The 16,741-nt window shown below is 39.9% G+C and overlaps 1 protein-coding gene across 2 annotated transcripts in view; it reads right to left on the bottom strand.

Annotated features, from left to right (window-relative positions):
* Positions 1-16,741, bottom strand: part of LOC149153556 (protein cornichon homolog 2-like) — a 184,721-nt gene that overhangs the window by 149,558 nt on the left and 18,422 nt on the right. For both annotated transcript variants that reach the window (XM_089439847.1, XM_089439846.1), the window contains exon 2: positions 5,469-5,650. In XM_089439847.1, coding sequence (XP_089295973.1) covers positions 5,469-5,650 — 182 coding nt within the window. The remainder of the gene's footprint in view (positions 1-5,468; positions 5,651-16,741) is intronic.

Raw genomic sequence — 16,741 nt, 5'->3', positions numbered from 1 at the left:
AAACTTATCTTGATCGGTACCCGCTGTACCAAGACTGGGCTCTTTGCCCAAAATGAGCTGGTCAAGACGCCTATATTCAAAAATGGTCAACATTCTCTGTTTCCAAATGTTATAATTGGTGCCACTAAAGCGCTGACTGCCTTCCAACATCAGATTGGTTAGCGAAGGCATCTGCACGTTTCCCAAGACACAGAAAACAACAAAGGAGTCCGGCATGGATTTCAATGCAGATGCCGGCTGATCCGGACAAAATCTGACAGGTGTTGGTGCAAATAGAACCAGAAATCGTTCTAAGAAGCTTAGGCAGGGAGAAACTTGGAGGATATTTGTATGCCCAGAAACTAACGTGCATGCAAAAAATCTATGTTTTCTAAAGAATCAAAAACATATACTGAGAGATTGATACAGGCAGGCTACCAGCAATTCGTGCTCTCCACAATGACTTCTCTATGCAAAAGACAAGCTATATAACATACCAGAATTTACGTTGACTGTCCCCCAAAAATACCTGACCCACCAGGATAGCGAATATGGGCCCACGTGCTATCACGTGCCATCAGGATCTCCGGATGGACGAGATTCGGTCCCCTTGTCAAGAACGCTGCCACGACAGGCGACGGCTTGACGCTGAATGGTTTATGACCTTGCATTCATTATCAACAGCCATGCTGCGTTGGCCATTTCCACAGATCCTCAGAAGCAAACTCTGCGGAAAAAAACCGCCCGACACCGCCAAAGTGGATGCGCAGATCTGGAAAAAAAGAATCAATACGGCCTGGCCGAAACGCTCAGACGCTCAGCAAAGGGCGATGCAAAGCCGAAAATGATAGACGATGGAAGATTTGAAGATGTCGTCGTCTTGATGCGGTGCGAGACAGACTTTGTGAATGTTTTCTGGCTTGACGCCGAGCACGGTGCCGCCGAGACGTTTGATGGTGTCGTCGTGTTTTTCACCGACAGCCGACGCTGGGAGGAGATGACAATCGGCGCCGGGACTCTGGATAGGGATTACGTGGAACGGGATTCTTCGATTACTGCGCCAATCAGAACGAAACCCCTTGCAACGTAGAAATCCACACCCACTATAACCCGGAATCAAACCAATTAGAACGAAACCCCTTGCAACGTAGAAATCCACACCCACTATAACCCGGAATCAAACCAAATCCGACCCAACACTACACGGACTAAAGCAATCTAGACCTCGATTTGAAGATTATTCACTGCAGATCGACAACCGGAACACGCTTATCACATGACCGAACGCAACACCAATCACTCACATTCATCTGAAACCCTTGCAGCAAAAGATTGACGAATAACGAACACCTCTGGTATGAAAACCCTCAAAAAAATTGCGGCTCAGAAATTGTGACACCTAGTAAAAATTTCAAACTCCTAGAGAGAAATTTCAAAATGAAGCAAAATTTTTCAAACAATGAAAAATTATTTCGAAAAAAATACCCAAGCTTTGATACCATAATCGATGAATGAATTGAATTGATTTACAATGAGCAATGAAGCTCAATAAATAATACAACTGTATTTACATTAACAGCGAGTTTCTACTAAGAAAATAGAAATAGCAAGTTTCTAATAAGAGACTGCTAATAAGATCACAGATGAGCATTAAACACAAGTAGCATTATTCTAACAATGAGTGATGGTGAAATGAGACACAATGTCTCCTTTTATATGCAACATTGAGGTTTAGCTGGGGGTGTGCAACACAATTTAACTTGTTGGCTGACCTTGACAAACTGTCAAGAAATACAAATAAATTCATATCTCCATGAATACATGTTGGAATCGGATGATCGTTAGATCAATCCTACACCTTTCGATGAGAGGAATCCAAGAAAAATATCAGCTGCCATAAATAAGATGACCCACATGGAGTTTGGCCCTAGTTGCCAATTTTAACACCTCCAACCAAGCCACCCACTGTTCATGTGCACATCATGAAGAATGTTATCTTACTATCTAGGTCTCCAACGCTCCAAGGAAGAATGACACACAACCATCCACATAAGGCCTAGAAATGATTGAGCAAGCCACCTCCCATGTGTATTTCCATCACAAAATAACCAAGGGTCATCCATACACCACGCACCCCAAAACACATGAAGTACTCCCAAGCATGGTAAAAACACTTTCAGAGTAACCCTAAGAGCCAACAATATCTTCATCGCCCATGTATAGCAATTGGGCCCTCTTTTTGTGCAGCTATCAAAGCGGAGGATGAGCACAAACAATTTTTTTAAAGGGACGCTCACACAATTTATAGACAGAAGCCCCTGTCTGGAGTGTCACCCCCAGGTAATATGGTGTTCCATTTCAGTAAGGGGTATCTCCTATTGTCCCTTGCATACTACGAACAGAGGATAGTATACCTGATGGCACTCTCATGCTTGGGTAGCATGGGAGACATGTCACATGGAAAACTGGTTGCCAATATTTGTTGCAATATCGAGGCTGCAAATTATATTTGTTATGCTCTTTTTTATAGCATAGTGGATTTTCCAAGCTACACCTTAGATTATTCATATATATTGTGCTTAGAAGCAAGAGCAAACTACAAGAATTGATCTACAAATTACAGCATTGTTCAATTTAGGACAATAGCCTTAATGTTTCACAAGATTCAACAAAGCAACCAGCAGATCAAGTCTGGATCTACAAAATGACCAGTCGAAGTATAACCGTAACATGAACCAAAGCATTTTACTAAATTCCAACCTATTGACTCCTTATAGGCTTATTTCTGGGATTGTTATTGACATGTTTACAAAAGGACTTAATGCATATATGTTTCAGTATTTTTTAATCATTTTTATATCATTTGTGGCTATGAAATGATGGTCCTACATGGCATTTCTTTTCCAATCTATGATGTACATGTGGTTGTTACAATTAATGGATGCATGTTATTACCAACATGGGCCATAATTATCCCGGATCCGGGTGTCTGACGGCATCATAGGCACGTGGCCAATGGTTTGGATGGGCGCGTGGTTGCTCTGTACCACCACACATCCTCTCGAGGCTCTGGTCATAACTCCTCATCTGCTCCAGCTTAATGCGTCTTTAATGACGCCAGGACATCCATTTACACCGGTTAATTTCTTGATCATGGCGCTATCAACCCGCCATAATCGCGTTTATCCTCTCCGCTCTGGCTCCTCCTCCATTGCAATTGCAGCGGCTTGTCTTCGACCTCTTTCAGGAGCAAACCAGGCTTTGGCTCGCTGGAGGAGCTTCTGGCTTTGCCTTCAAGCCATCCTCTGTTCCCCCTGCTCTTATGCTCACCACCTGCTTGCTGCCCTGAGCTCTGAAGCCAAGTCAGTTTTCTCCCTTCACTGCTTCCTTCGTCCTCCAAGAAGCCAGGATCATCCCGCCCCTCCAGCTATGCCGAAACTGCGAAAGCGGATGAGTTGCAGAAGAGGCAGCTCTCGCGGGCAAATTGGGCGCCAGGCCACCTCCTCCATGACAGACTCTTCAACTTCCGGCCCGGACCTACGCTCGGATAGATACCCTGCCACTCGGAGTGGACGGGGTAGGGGCAGAGGTTTACAGATACCAGCACCGAGCTCCTTCCATTCAATGACCAATGCCACTCGGTTACGTTTCCCCTGCAGTCATGGCTCTTCTACCTTCATGGCCACGGTCACCATTGAGCTTAGCGAGCTCAATTCAAGTCATGGGGCTGGCTCCCTCAGAGCGACTTTGGACAGGCCGGTGGCAGACAATCCAGGCCCCATCCAGGCAAACCTCGATCAGAGCAAAGCTTCAGGCTCTGGTAAAGGCAAGGCTTCACAGAGCATGAAGAATCCAGCGGGCTCCTCTGATGACGACGATGATTACAAATATGGATGCCGCATCACCGAGGAGCCGCCTGATCCCTCTCCTGATGCTTAAGCAGGTTGGTTCTTTTTGGTTCTGTTGGATTTCTGCCAGCTTGAGAAGGTTCACTCATCACTGTCCTAATTATGATTACAAATGCATTAGCTCATACTGCCAGTTTTTCATACGCAAAGGGCATTCTGCCAACCTTCAGTTTCCAATTTTGGTCGCAGTCACAGTTACCTCTGTTTTCAGCTATGGGTTGTCGTGTAGCTGGTCACAGCTACCAAGTCTAGTTTCATTGTCTGGGTTGTCGTATAGATCCGGTTTAATTCCCAATTCCAAGTTTTGGTTGTCGTACAGCTCAGGTTCAACTCTCAATTCCAAGTACAACTATGGAGCTTTCTGTATTTTTGCTTTACTCAGGAACAGGCTCTCTACAGTTCTGGAGGGCAATACTCTACTGGATTTTGGCACACAGATTTGCTTTGCTTGTAATCATGCCGGAATTTTGGGCTAGCTCTACGAGGTCATGGCCTCGGTGTAAAATATTTTTGTATTAATACAGAAGTAGCCTTATTCAGAAAAAAAAAACATGGGCCATAATTATGTATTTTGCATTTGGGGAATAAATAAAGTTTGAACGCGTGCTGACCAAATAAACAACTATTGCTGTAAAACCAGTTCTTGTCAATTATTATTCGCAGGCATTCCTACTATAACAGAATAAGCATTTGACAGAAGTTTTATTCTGAAATATCGGTTACATGTTCATGCTGTACGTCAAGATAATAGAGAAGCCACATAGATAAGTTGAAGAGGAAGTCATGAATTGTCTACAAAACCCTACTTTCCTAGTTAAGGAGCTTTGATGCATTTAAGAGAATCATCATGTGTCCATAGCCATATGATGATTAGTTGGAATCAGATGTGAGCTCTCTCTTTGAGTTAATGGATAATAACCATGTAGCATTGACCTTTGGAGTGGGTTGACAAAAGACGTTCCACTAGTGATATAGGTTTTACTGAGGGTGCATGGCTTGCCCATGGCACAGATGATGTAAAACTTGGTCAATATACCTTTAATCGTTTGCTTGAGTAGGCTTATAACCATTTCCTTCTCCTTTGTGCTTGTGTTTTAGGTGCAGGAATACAAACTATAGCACATCTGTCTAATATGACTGGAACCCCAAAACTGTACAGCACATGATTTTCTGTCTAGTGCACAGCATAGTGTTCAGTTCAAATTATTATATCAGTGAATTAAACTCAATAGATTTAGCGATTGCATACTGACCACAATATAATCCTTTGCACTGTACCTTATATGACTTTGTGTAAAAACTAAAGTTATCATGGACATTTAAAATGGTAACAATTATATTAAAATTTAGGACTTATCAGAATAGATTTATGCAACTGACATAACCGAAAAGGAAATCTAACAGGAATGAGAGTTGTGTTTGCATTTCAAAACAGGAAAAGTGGATCAGCAACATCATTAAAAACACATATTATTGTACACAGTGGGAAAAGAAACAATAAAGATAACTCCAAAAGACTGAATTCATATGAAAAATGTCTACAAAAATGATTGCACTGATCCAAAAGAAAAGTAAACTTACAATTGTGTGTGATAGTATACAAGTGGTGCAGTGATTAGACACATCAACCAGCATCCAGTAAGGAGAAAGAGCAGACAAAGGAAACCTTGAATCACAAACTCTGGAATTACAAGCCTATTTATTCTGGCTGTCGAATCATAAGGATTGATGTAGTCAAACTCCAAGTCTGATAAGCATATCAGCTGCAATCACAAGAAAAATAAAGAGAAACAAGTTACAATCATTCTATAGTCCATTATTAATCTACAGAACTTTTAAGTACCCAGAGCAGCAATGAGCTTTGGAAATATTATAATTTTAATCATAAATATGTTTTAAATATAAGTAATGATAAGCAAAGTGGCCACTTCAAAACAGCTTATACTTGTAAATTTTAATTGAGAGTTGCATGGGTGTGAATGCAGGTATTGGAGCGAGTCTGACAAAATGAAAACTTTTTCAACTGCAGGTGCAGGGATGCAGTAACTTTCCTTTGTAGAAGAGGTTTCCAGGATTTGTGTGCTGCAGGAACAGGTGGAGTTGAAGAGAGAATAGATGAACTTATGCAACTGCCTTCTCTCTTTCACATAGAAACAAAAATATCAAAAAGGCTAATCCTCCCTAATTTACCTGGTGTAAAGAAATGGACTTACATCAAACTTCTAAGCTTATCCTGTATTTATCGTAGTTCTACTACTATTCAACTCTAAACACTATCAGGAAAACACACATTTCTATGTGAGAAATAAAGCTAAAATTTTGTTGATTCTAAAATTTTTAGTTTATGATATGTACCTAAGCAAAATAAAACTAAAGCTTATCTGATTCTCATTCACTGTTCAGGATTTAGGTATACTTGCTCTTTATCTAATGAGAGGCACTTCAGCTTATTAGATTTATAATCGAAGCTCAAAGATGGGATTCATAAGAAAAGTCATTGCTGCTTCAGCAGAAGGATACTAACAAGAAACTTTTCCTCCGCAGACCGTACTCAAAGGGAAGCATCCTTAAATTCACAATATTTTGGTTGAATAAAATAAGAGCTGTCTAAAAGCATTTTTGATAATTAAATGACTAGAACAAAATAGCGAAAGTGAAACTATCAATATGAGACGAATGACAGATGCTTTCTAAACATAAATTTAGAACGAAGGCATCTTGAGTGGATAAACAACAAGGACCTTATAGAGCTTTAAAAAGAATGCTCCAGGACCTTTGAAACAACAATGATAATTAGAATGCTATAAAAGTGCATAACTACAACTTGCAAGCGAGCACAAGGGGACCCTGGAGGTTAGGAAACAATCCACAAATCTAGTGACACAGCATGGACTCAAAGCAACATTGAAATGATAGAAAGACAAGTATAACAAAATTTAAATCTGGATGATAACAAGGTCAAGACAAAGCGAGGATCTACAAGAAATCCTTCACAAACCATTGCCTAATGAGTGACAAAATTCTTAACAATCTTGGTCACCTAATTTGTGGACAGAATTTCTTATTTGGATTAAAATCCCAAGTGTAACCAAAAAAAGGCATTGAGTTTTAAAAAAAGTGGGAAAAGATATTAATGTCCCATAGGGTGAGTTATTGATGAAAAATGACAACCCCAATAAAAGGAATTAATGAAGAGTCATATACTTTGGAAACTGATAAAGATCAACAAATTTTATAGGACCATATTGAAGCTTTGGAGGCAGAGGAAGAAGAACCTTCCACATTTGTAGCAGCACAGGAACCATTTGCATTTACAACAGTGGAAGAAGACCCTTTTACAACAGAAGGAAAAGAATCATCACCACTTGTGGCGGATTTTGACACCATTCCAAAAGACACTTCTAAGGATATCAAAGGAAAATCTCTGATGAATTTTTCAGAATTAGATGTGAAAAAAAAAAAGAGAGAAAAATTAGAAGGTTGAAGAGGCAAGTGGAGGAAATGGAAATGTTGGAAAGATACATTAAAACTCAGAATGAGATGCTAACCAGCCAAAGCATGCATATTATTGAAGAAAATGAGTGATTAAAAGAGGAGAATGAGGGGAAAACACTCTCGTATCAAAACAAGCTTACCAATAGTACAAGCAAATAAAAGCGCTGAAGGCTAAAAATCAGAGTTTGATGGTGAAACTTGAAAGTACTCATGCAAAAACCAAGGAAACCAATACAAAGAGGGTCTACATCTAACCTATATGTCCCCTTGAGAGCAGCAGGGGCATTGTACAATTTTGATTGATGCAATACCTCCTCCCTGGTGAAGATGTTGGTCCTCAGTTGTGTCATCAAAAAGGCACCTTAATAAACATCATTTTGGCCATAATAATCCTACTTCCCTTCATTTTTGTTACCTTTTGCTTTCATTTGATCAATAAAGCAAAATAAATAGGACCACAAAAAGGTATTTTTATTATTTTATTTTAATTTTCCTTATTTGGCAATTTTTAAGCATTTCAAAAGTCATTTTTATCAGTTTTTACCAGAAGTAATTTGATCTAGTAATTCTTCATTAGTTAAGATATCTACAGGGATTTTGGCATAAATCAAATACACGGGTTGTGTTCCCAGCCTTCATGAGATGGGCATCTTCATCCTGGATCTGCGAAAAACACTCACAGGTGCCTAGTCAACACGATCACTCATAGGGAAAATCACTTTGTTTCAGCAAGCGAATTTGCCCAGATCTAAAGAGCTGCAATTTAGCACCATTTGGCCTCCACAGGGGTCAAAATTGATGAAGATAAGTGCTAAATTAAGTGTCCAGGTAGCTTGTGCGGGATTATTAACAAACAAGTTTCATTTTTGCCTTGTATCAATACACAAACAAGTGAAGGCATGGGGATTAAGTTTCTTCGTATAGCAAACTTTTGATTAACTTCTGTACCTGGTTTCTATTATTAATATACAGTAGCTCTGAGGTTCTAAAATCCATAATTTTCTTAGTGTGTGCAAGACAAAGCTTGGAGGGCCCCCAATCTCTTGACATGTGCACCATTTCTCTCATGTGTTCATAATTTGATTTCCTCTGCATAGTTCGCTAGTAAATACCTCTTTATTTTCCTTTTAATTCATATGACATATGTATATATTAGCACTTGTTTATGTTTCAATAGTCATTCCTTTGATTAGTAATAGTATTTGCTTTTAAAAACAAATCTAAGTCTTGCTTGTTGGGTAATGATGGAATGTTCAGCAGAGTATTGTTGCAACCAGTGTTGCAGGAAACACCCCCCCCCACAGATCAAAAGCCAGATTCGCGTCCCATATGGATGGATTTGTGGGTGATCTGGCCCCAGAACCACGGATCGGGCCAGAAAAAATGATTCCTAGTCTGTGGGAACCATCCGACCTGATATGCAGTTCTGTACGTCCGAACCGCGGCTCTGGGCCGAATCACCCATGGATCCGCCATGGATCGGGGCTGACTCCGGGCGAATCCCGAGTGGTTCTGAAGGCCGTCGGCCGGTTTTGCGGGCTGGACCCACTAAATTCATTTTTTTTTTGCTTAACTGTGGTTGGGGGTGGGATTAGCTTGGGTTAGGGAAAAGAATGAGGGGAATAAAACTCTTTTTCTCCTCTCATTTGCTCACTCTTGTGTTTTTGGAGAGCTTGGAGAAGAGAGCAGAAGAGAGACTTGAGGAGAGCTTGGAGGAGTGAAGGAAGAGGAGCTAAGAGCAGTGAAGGAGGAAGAGCTTGGAGGAGTAAAGAAGGGCTTTCATCTACAAGAGCTAAAGAGGTAAATGAAAACCCCACACTCCCTCATTTTTCTGTAATTGTTTTTTGTATTTTTTCTCCTCCCTCTCCTACTCTTTCTCATTATTTCTTCTTGCTCATTTATTTGCAAGTTGTCCACCACCTATATTTATATTTCAAGATGGTGTTCTTTTGGCTTCTATGTATCATTCCACTTTTGGTTTTCATGATGGCAAGGGGGAATAGGAATAGAAGGGAAGAAGAACAAGAGGATAGTGGTCCCCATATGAGTGACCCAATGTATGATGAGGAGGAAGGGGATGAACCTGAAGAGAACATTGAAACACTAGAGGGGAAAGCTGCATTGACACCCTTCTGGAACTATGTGACCAAACTTGAAGGGGGAAAAGGTGGTGGAAGCTACAAGTTTTTGTGCCCTCATGGTTTTCATAGAGGAAAACCATATAGTGGCTCATATGCCTGTGTAAGGGGGCATCTTTGTGGGGTTTTGGATAGTGATGACAAAAAGGGTGCCGTGGGGATACAAATTTGCCCAAACACTTCAACTAAACAAAGAAGAAAATGCATCGAAATAGAGGAGGTTGCACAACAAAAAAACAAGAAACAAAAAACTCAGTCTGAATCAAATGCAACCTCTAGATTTGGTAGCTCATCTCCTCATGGTACTTCTGCAACCTCTGGAAGTAGAAGAACAATAGGGGATTTCCTTAATGTTGTTGGGAGGGATGATGCGGATGGAAAGATAGTCTGATTTCTTTGTGCTTGCGGTTACCACTCAATGTGCTTCGCTCTCCCTATTGGCATGATATGGTTAAGGCCATCAATGAAGCCCCAAAAAGATACAAGAGCCCCAACTATGAGAAAGCTAGAACATTGTTGTTAGAAACAGAAAAAGCGAAGGTTCAAAGGGCTTTGACACGTTTTACAATTGAGTGGGTGGATTGTGGGGTATCCATTATATCAGATGGGTGGACAAATATTAGAAACCAACATTTGATAAATGTTCTTGGTGTTTCTGCTAGTGGTGCAATATTTATTACATGTCATGACTCCTCCACCATCAATGCAACTTCCCAAAACATTGCAAATCTCCTATTGCAATCAATCAAAGATGTTGGTCCTAATAATGTGGTTCAAGTGATCACTGATAATGCAACAAATTGTAAGGCAGCAGGAAAAATTATTGAGCGTACTCATCCACACATCTTTTGGTCTGGGTGCTTGGTGCACACATTGAACCTTTTGATGCATGATATTGTGAAGCATAAAGAATGTGGATGGATTAATGAGCTTTACAAGAGAGGGAAGCAACTCATTAAATTTATCACAAGGCATACAAGGGTAAACTACTTTTATGGCACTTACTCCAAGTTGCAGTTGCTTAAACTTGCAAAAACAAGATTTGCAAGTTATTACCTCACCTTTAGGCGGCTAGTGAAGGTGAGACAAGCTTTAACTAATATGGTGACCTTTGAATCATGGGAGGAAATTAACACTGATAGAGATGGTGCTAATGTAGCCAAGGACACTATTCTTGACATGTTCTTTTGGTCACAGATTAAATATGTTTTGCAATTCACCAAACCAATTTATTACATGATCAAGTTTGCAGATTCAGATCGGCCAATAATTGGGGAGGTGTATGAGCAAATGGATAGCATGTTGGGGCAGATTAAAGACATTGTTGAGCCTAGAGATATCACCTTGTACAATTATATTCGTGCAGAGGTGGAAAAACGATGGGATATGCTAAACGTTCCATTGCATGCCTTAGCATATGTTCTAACACCTAAATACTATCATCCATCATGGCTTTCAACACCAGCACCTGGGGGAGGAGCAGGAGAAAACCACACCTAGATCCAAAGGTTCTATCTAGTTATATGAGAGCATTGGATAAATTAGTCCCTGATGAGGAGGAGGTTGCCCTAGTACAGAAACAATTGAGCAACTATACGCTTAGCACTAGTCCATTTGGGAGCATGCATGCAATTAGAGATTGAGAGATTTTTTCTTCTCTTGAGTGGTGGAACATGCATGGAGGTGCTACTCCACTTCTACAAACTTTGGCATTGCGGGTGCTATCACAGGTGGTAAACACTTCTTCTGCAAAGAGGTGTTGGAGCTCTTATTCTTTCATCCATATTGTTAAAAGGAACAGGTTAAGTTTAGACCAGGCAGAGAGCTTGGTTTATGTTCACTACAACTTGCGATTGTTGTCCCATTACTGTGATGATGCAAAGACTAATAAAGACCTTAAGGTTTGGGACAAAAATCCAGAGGAGCCGAATTTGGAGGATGGAGTGTTACGATTAGAGCAATTATAGGATGCTCTTATCTAGGATGATGATGATCAAGTTGAGATGCCACCCCCATCCGATCCCTTGGTTTCCAGGTTCCATGCTTCAACACCAACAGCAAGGGCTTCATCTGCATGAGTTCCATAGTCACTGCCATAACTTCTAGAGCCACCATCTTCTTCATTGCCACCATGTGGAGGCTCGCACCCTGTTCATGGTGGAAGGAGGAGAGATTAGTATATATATTCATAGTTTACTACTTTTTGTCATAGATTAGACATGTAGACTCCTGTTGTGAATTTGAACTTTTTTGTCTTACTCTTCTTAGTTCAGTGTGTACTTGAGTCTTGGTGGTGGCCAAGTGGCCTATTTTGTAAACATTATTATTTGAATTTTGGACATGACTCATGTTGACAGTTTCTCACTTGCTAGATAAGTTACTTGAATGTTTGATGATTTTATCTTCTAAATGTTTTATGTTTTATGATATGCTTAAAAATTTACGTATGTTTGTAATTGTTAGAATCTAGATGGTTTATGCTCGAATAATTAATCATTGATGTACAATGGAATCATAGATGCCATATCTATCTCGATTTATGTAAAAATATGCATGTTTTCACATCTTCTACAACTAATTTGGTATTTGGGATGTTTTTTTTAATATAAATGCAAAAAAAAATATAAATATATATACATAGTAGATGCTTTGCTTCCTAGATTTTTGGGAAATGACGCTTTTGCGTCCCCGCTTCCAAAAAACGTCCCCGCTTCGTGCAACGTTGGTTGCAACCCCTTTCAACCATTAAGATTTGAATAAGAGATACCACAACATGGTTTTCCACCCATTCAGGCCTCAATGAATGTTTTCCAAGCTATAGATAAACTTGATTAAAGGTCCCTCCATTTCACGTGCTTTGATTCAGAGTAGCTTTCCATTTAATGCAAGGGTGATTAGATTTATTTCCCAATCATTAATCTCCACAAGTGAAGAGAGTATCATTGTGTGAGCCATTCAAGTTATGATATCTCACAACTAGAGTTTCTACTTATGCAAGCTTTGGAAGCCTAGACCATAAGTGATTAGTACCATTTTGTCTTGAAATTTACATTGGTAGCTTAGAACCTTGTTTTGCTTTGAAATAGTTCAAGTAGAGTTAGTCATGATATCAAGAACTTTTATTGTTTCCATTGAAGTGATTTAATGTACTTATACCTTCTTTAATTGTAGATACTAAGTTTGAATTCCATTCTTAATCAAAGACTTGAATTTTATTCTTAGATGTTTAACTTGAGGTTCATTTTTACATGCTATTCTTAATCACACAAAACCAGTGGTGATTTCATTCAATCCCCTCTTTGGTTTGATATCAATAGTGACAAAAGTGATTTCCTAACTTTGAGACACATCTATGTAGTGAACAATATTGAACCTCTCTCTGCACATATTCAAATCAGTTTCAAAGGAAACTCACTTCAAATAACTATGAATGAAAGTAGTCGTATTCTTGCTCAAAAAGAAATCAAAAGAAACATAAATCAGCTTCAAAGGCAACCACTCGAGATAACTCAAAACGACAAGCACCTAGGATTGGAATTCAATGAAAATCTGAATTAGAATATGTGCACAAGGAAGAAGCTCCAAGAAGTTGGAGAATAATATCCCCCCTTCAAAATAGATGCAGAATAGCAGAGATTTGGGAATAGTATAATTGCATCTACAAAGGTTTGGGTGGATCCCTATCCATCTTCTTCGTATATTTTGACCAATTATTAGCTTTTGACTTTACGTTTGTTGGACACCTAATCCTCTAAGGGTTGGTGTGGAAGATAAATAGCCTAAGGAAGTCCAAGAGACCTTGGAATACGAAACCAAAGGTCATGTGAATGTACTATAAATGTATATCATTTGTTAATAATAGACATACTCTCATACTTATCACTCATCTGTTGTTTCTACCATGAATGTGTCTAACATGGTATCAAAGCTAATATTCTAATGCTACTCTGCTGCACCTGGGCACTTCTGCTCTTCGACGCTTGGCACTGACTCGTTCCTGGAACTGTCATTGTACCTTCTCATTCTTCAAATGCATCTGAGTAGCAATCAGCTACCAATTTACAGGTAACATGTTGCATGTTACAACTCAAAAATCTCATTTTAGCGAATATAGAGCTAGAAACTGCCGAGTTCTGGAGTAATAATCAGCCACTCAATTGCCTCTCTAAGCCTCAATGAACGTCTGACTGTTCCGGGAGTAGCACACGAATTCTGAGAATCGCTTTTACTTCCCTCGTTGGATTTGTTCTTTTGCCCTTTCACCTCTTTACCAGGAGTGTCCTTGCTTTCACTTTCCGTTAAAGGCACCTGGAAAGACCCATTAAGTGTATTCTCTTTCTTCAGAATGGCAAGAATTTCACGTGGAATGTACTTCTCAGAGCTTCCTTTTCCAGTTACTGATTTACTCCCATGAGATCCACAACTAAATTTTCACCTATTTCTTCTGCATATCCTTTCTTCGAATAGGGAATATCATCCAAAATGTCACGTATCTCTTGGTCACCATCTCTAGCAGCCATGTTGGTTTTTTGAATGATAATAAAACCAGTGGTATTAACATGGGCATCGGAAAAATCCCTGCTTGCGGTTCTAATATCTGAGCTATGCAGTACTTCAGCAATACCCTCGACGATACAATTAGCATCAATATTTTGATATTCTGAAGATTTAACGGATACCAGATCTGCAGAGTCAGTGCAATCATCCATACTTGATACTATACATGAAACTACTTCATCCATCAATGTGTCTGCACTCATGTTTTGAATATCAAAGTGACCATCTGGTAAAGTTGCAATCTTTGGCATAGCTTCCAGATTTTCAACAAGTTCCTTGGGCAAGTCCTTGGAGTCTTTGCATTTGCATAGTTGGTGCCCAGTTTATCCTCGTCCTCTTCTTTAGCATTGTCACTAGAGGAAGGTTGATCTGAACGAAGCAGTTGCTGCCATTGCAATAAGCGTTGTGTCTGCTTTGGCAGTGCAAAGCCGAGTGAAGACAGCCCATTTTCCATTTCACTGCTCCTGTCGTTGATTCCATGCATTATCATCTCCATGGGATGTGAAACAACCGTTAAATGTGCTGCAAGGAACAAATGAAGCATGGTGGGTTCGGCACAGATACATGGGATCGAAGCGAATTTGACACTGTCCATGGGATTTTTCTTATATAGAATGACTGCTTCGCTGAAGTTGTATCATTGGTACGTGGACTAAGGGGTATAAGCATCCTTGAATCAGGGCTTGTCGAAGGACTCTCTGTACTGCTTCCACAATTTCCTCTCCACCTGTAGCAGATGAAATCGCTTGACGGAGACTACCCCCTTTGTCCTTAGTAAGAGCTATGGACAAATGTACAGGAGTGTATTGGGCGTGACCAGATTATGCAGCGATCTCTAGACCCGCAGCTAGAGCCTCATTTGTTTTGTATGTAAATTTCTCCGCATTCATTTTATATTGCGCGCTGTGAAATCAGTTTTGTGCGGTATACCAGCTGATATGCTTATCAGACTTGGAGTTTGACTACATCAATCCTTATGATTCGACAGCCAAAATAAAGATGTCACCTGCAATGTATTGCGGCCTGAAGTATTTGTAGAATAACAGGCATAATTTCTATTTAATAAGTATTCGTTGAATAAAGTGAAGCTAGTTGTAGATGTGGGGGAAGTAACTCTTGTTGTAGCTTGAATTTTCGAGTAATTGTTATTACTTGACACTTGCTGGACATAAATACATGTTTTCCTTTTCATTACAACTTCTTTGACAAAGCCTCTAGATCAACGCGCTGATTCTTACAAGAAACCGATCATAAAATTTAGTGCTAGTTTGTGAGAATTAAAGGCTTAAATCTGAGTGACTTAATAGCTATCAGATCAAAGAAATCTGTTGGACGTATGCCCAAACCAAAGCCAGATTCTCTAATTATGACTATGTTCTACATGGACAGACTTGAGATGGCATTTCAACATCTTCCAAGACCCTGATCTGTACTCTGTATGGATCAAACCCGCTCTTGAGAGGATAATGACATTACAGTTTTGAAGCAAAGAGGTATTGACTTGTTGATTCCAGAGTTGTTGATTCCTTGCTATATTGACTGCTGCATAAGTATGTATGGTTCATGAAAGTAGTGTTTTTTAGCATCACAGTGATTGCTGCTGGTTGATTGGAACATTGATTGTTAAAGCGTAGAAAATGGCTCTAATTTATGATGGATTATTTTTTTAATTACTTTGATACAGTCCAATGACGATGGGATGGTAAACATCAACAAGGACAATCTTTCCGATATCATAAACTGTTTGCAAAATGCACAAGAAAAGATTGATTTTCTGCAACTAGAATCTCAGTTCTAGCGAGATGAGCTTCGGCAGAAGCGTAGTAATTCTGAACCTATTCAGAATATTGAGACAGACTCCCATCAACATCAACAATATAAAGTTGAGGTTGAATCACATCCAGTGCCCCGTTCAAAAGCAGATTTGCATGCAGAAGTAGAAGTTCAGTCTGCACTTCCCAAGCCCATCATCAGACCTTGGGAAGAGCTTGTCCACAACAAGCATAGAACTGGTCTTGGATATGAGAAAGACGTGTCCTTTCATATTCCAAACTACTCCAAGCCAATCCAAATTTCAAAGTGTTGGATTTCTTCAGGACGATTCATCTTCACCTACTCCTCGTCACAGTTCATCTTCATCTGTTTCAGATTCTGGTCCTCTTCCACAACAGCCACAACAGATTGTGAAATGCCAACACTGTGACCAAGTTGGCCATATGAAAGATCATTGTTTTGATCTTGATCCATGTGAGCATTGTCATAAAACCACCCATGCTTCACACAGATGCTTTAGAAACAAGCCTACTGCAAGAACAAAGATTCATCTTGGATGGATCGCTTCTTGGCAATGGGCATCGACAGCCAAAACATATTTCAGTCCTATGTCCGAACTTGTTCTAGAGTATTGAACAATCTTGCAATTGAGTTTTCTCCATCATCTCACCTTGTATCTGACAGGGGGGGAAGTGATGGTCATCTACAAGCTTCAAAGCCACATCAAATGAGCCTGAGCTACAACCTGCCATACCAGGGTCAGAGTTGTAGCCAAAGATAAAGATGCCCCTAAGCATGCCTTCAGTTGATGATGCCTCTTCAAAGAATTGGGGACATTTCTTCTAGCAAAAGACTTCAACTTCGTGCCAGTTTTGGAAGAATTCCAAGAAT

This window comes from Pinus tabuliformis, chromosome 9 (genome assembly GCF_031772625.1).
Source record: "Pinus tabuliformis cultivar Carrire ecotype Pingquan chromosome 9, CPIR1, whole genome shotgun sequence".
In the NCBI taxonomy this organism is placed as follows: Eukaryota; Viridiplantae; Streptophyta; class Pinopsida; order Pinales; family Pinaceae; genus Pinus; species Pinus tabuliformis.
This window is presented reverse-complemented; position numbering and strand designations above follow the sequence as displayed.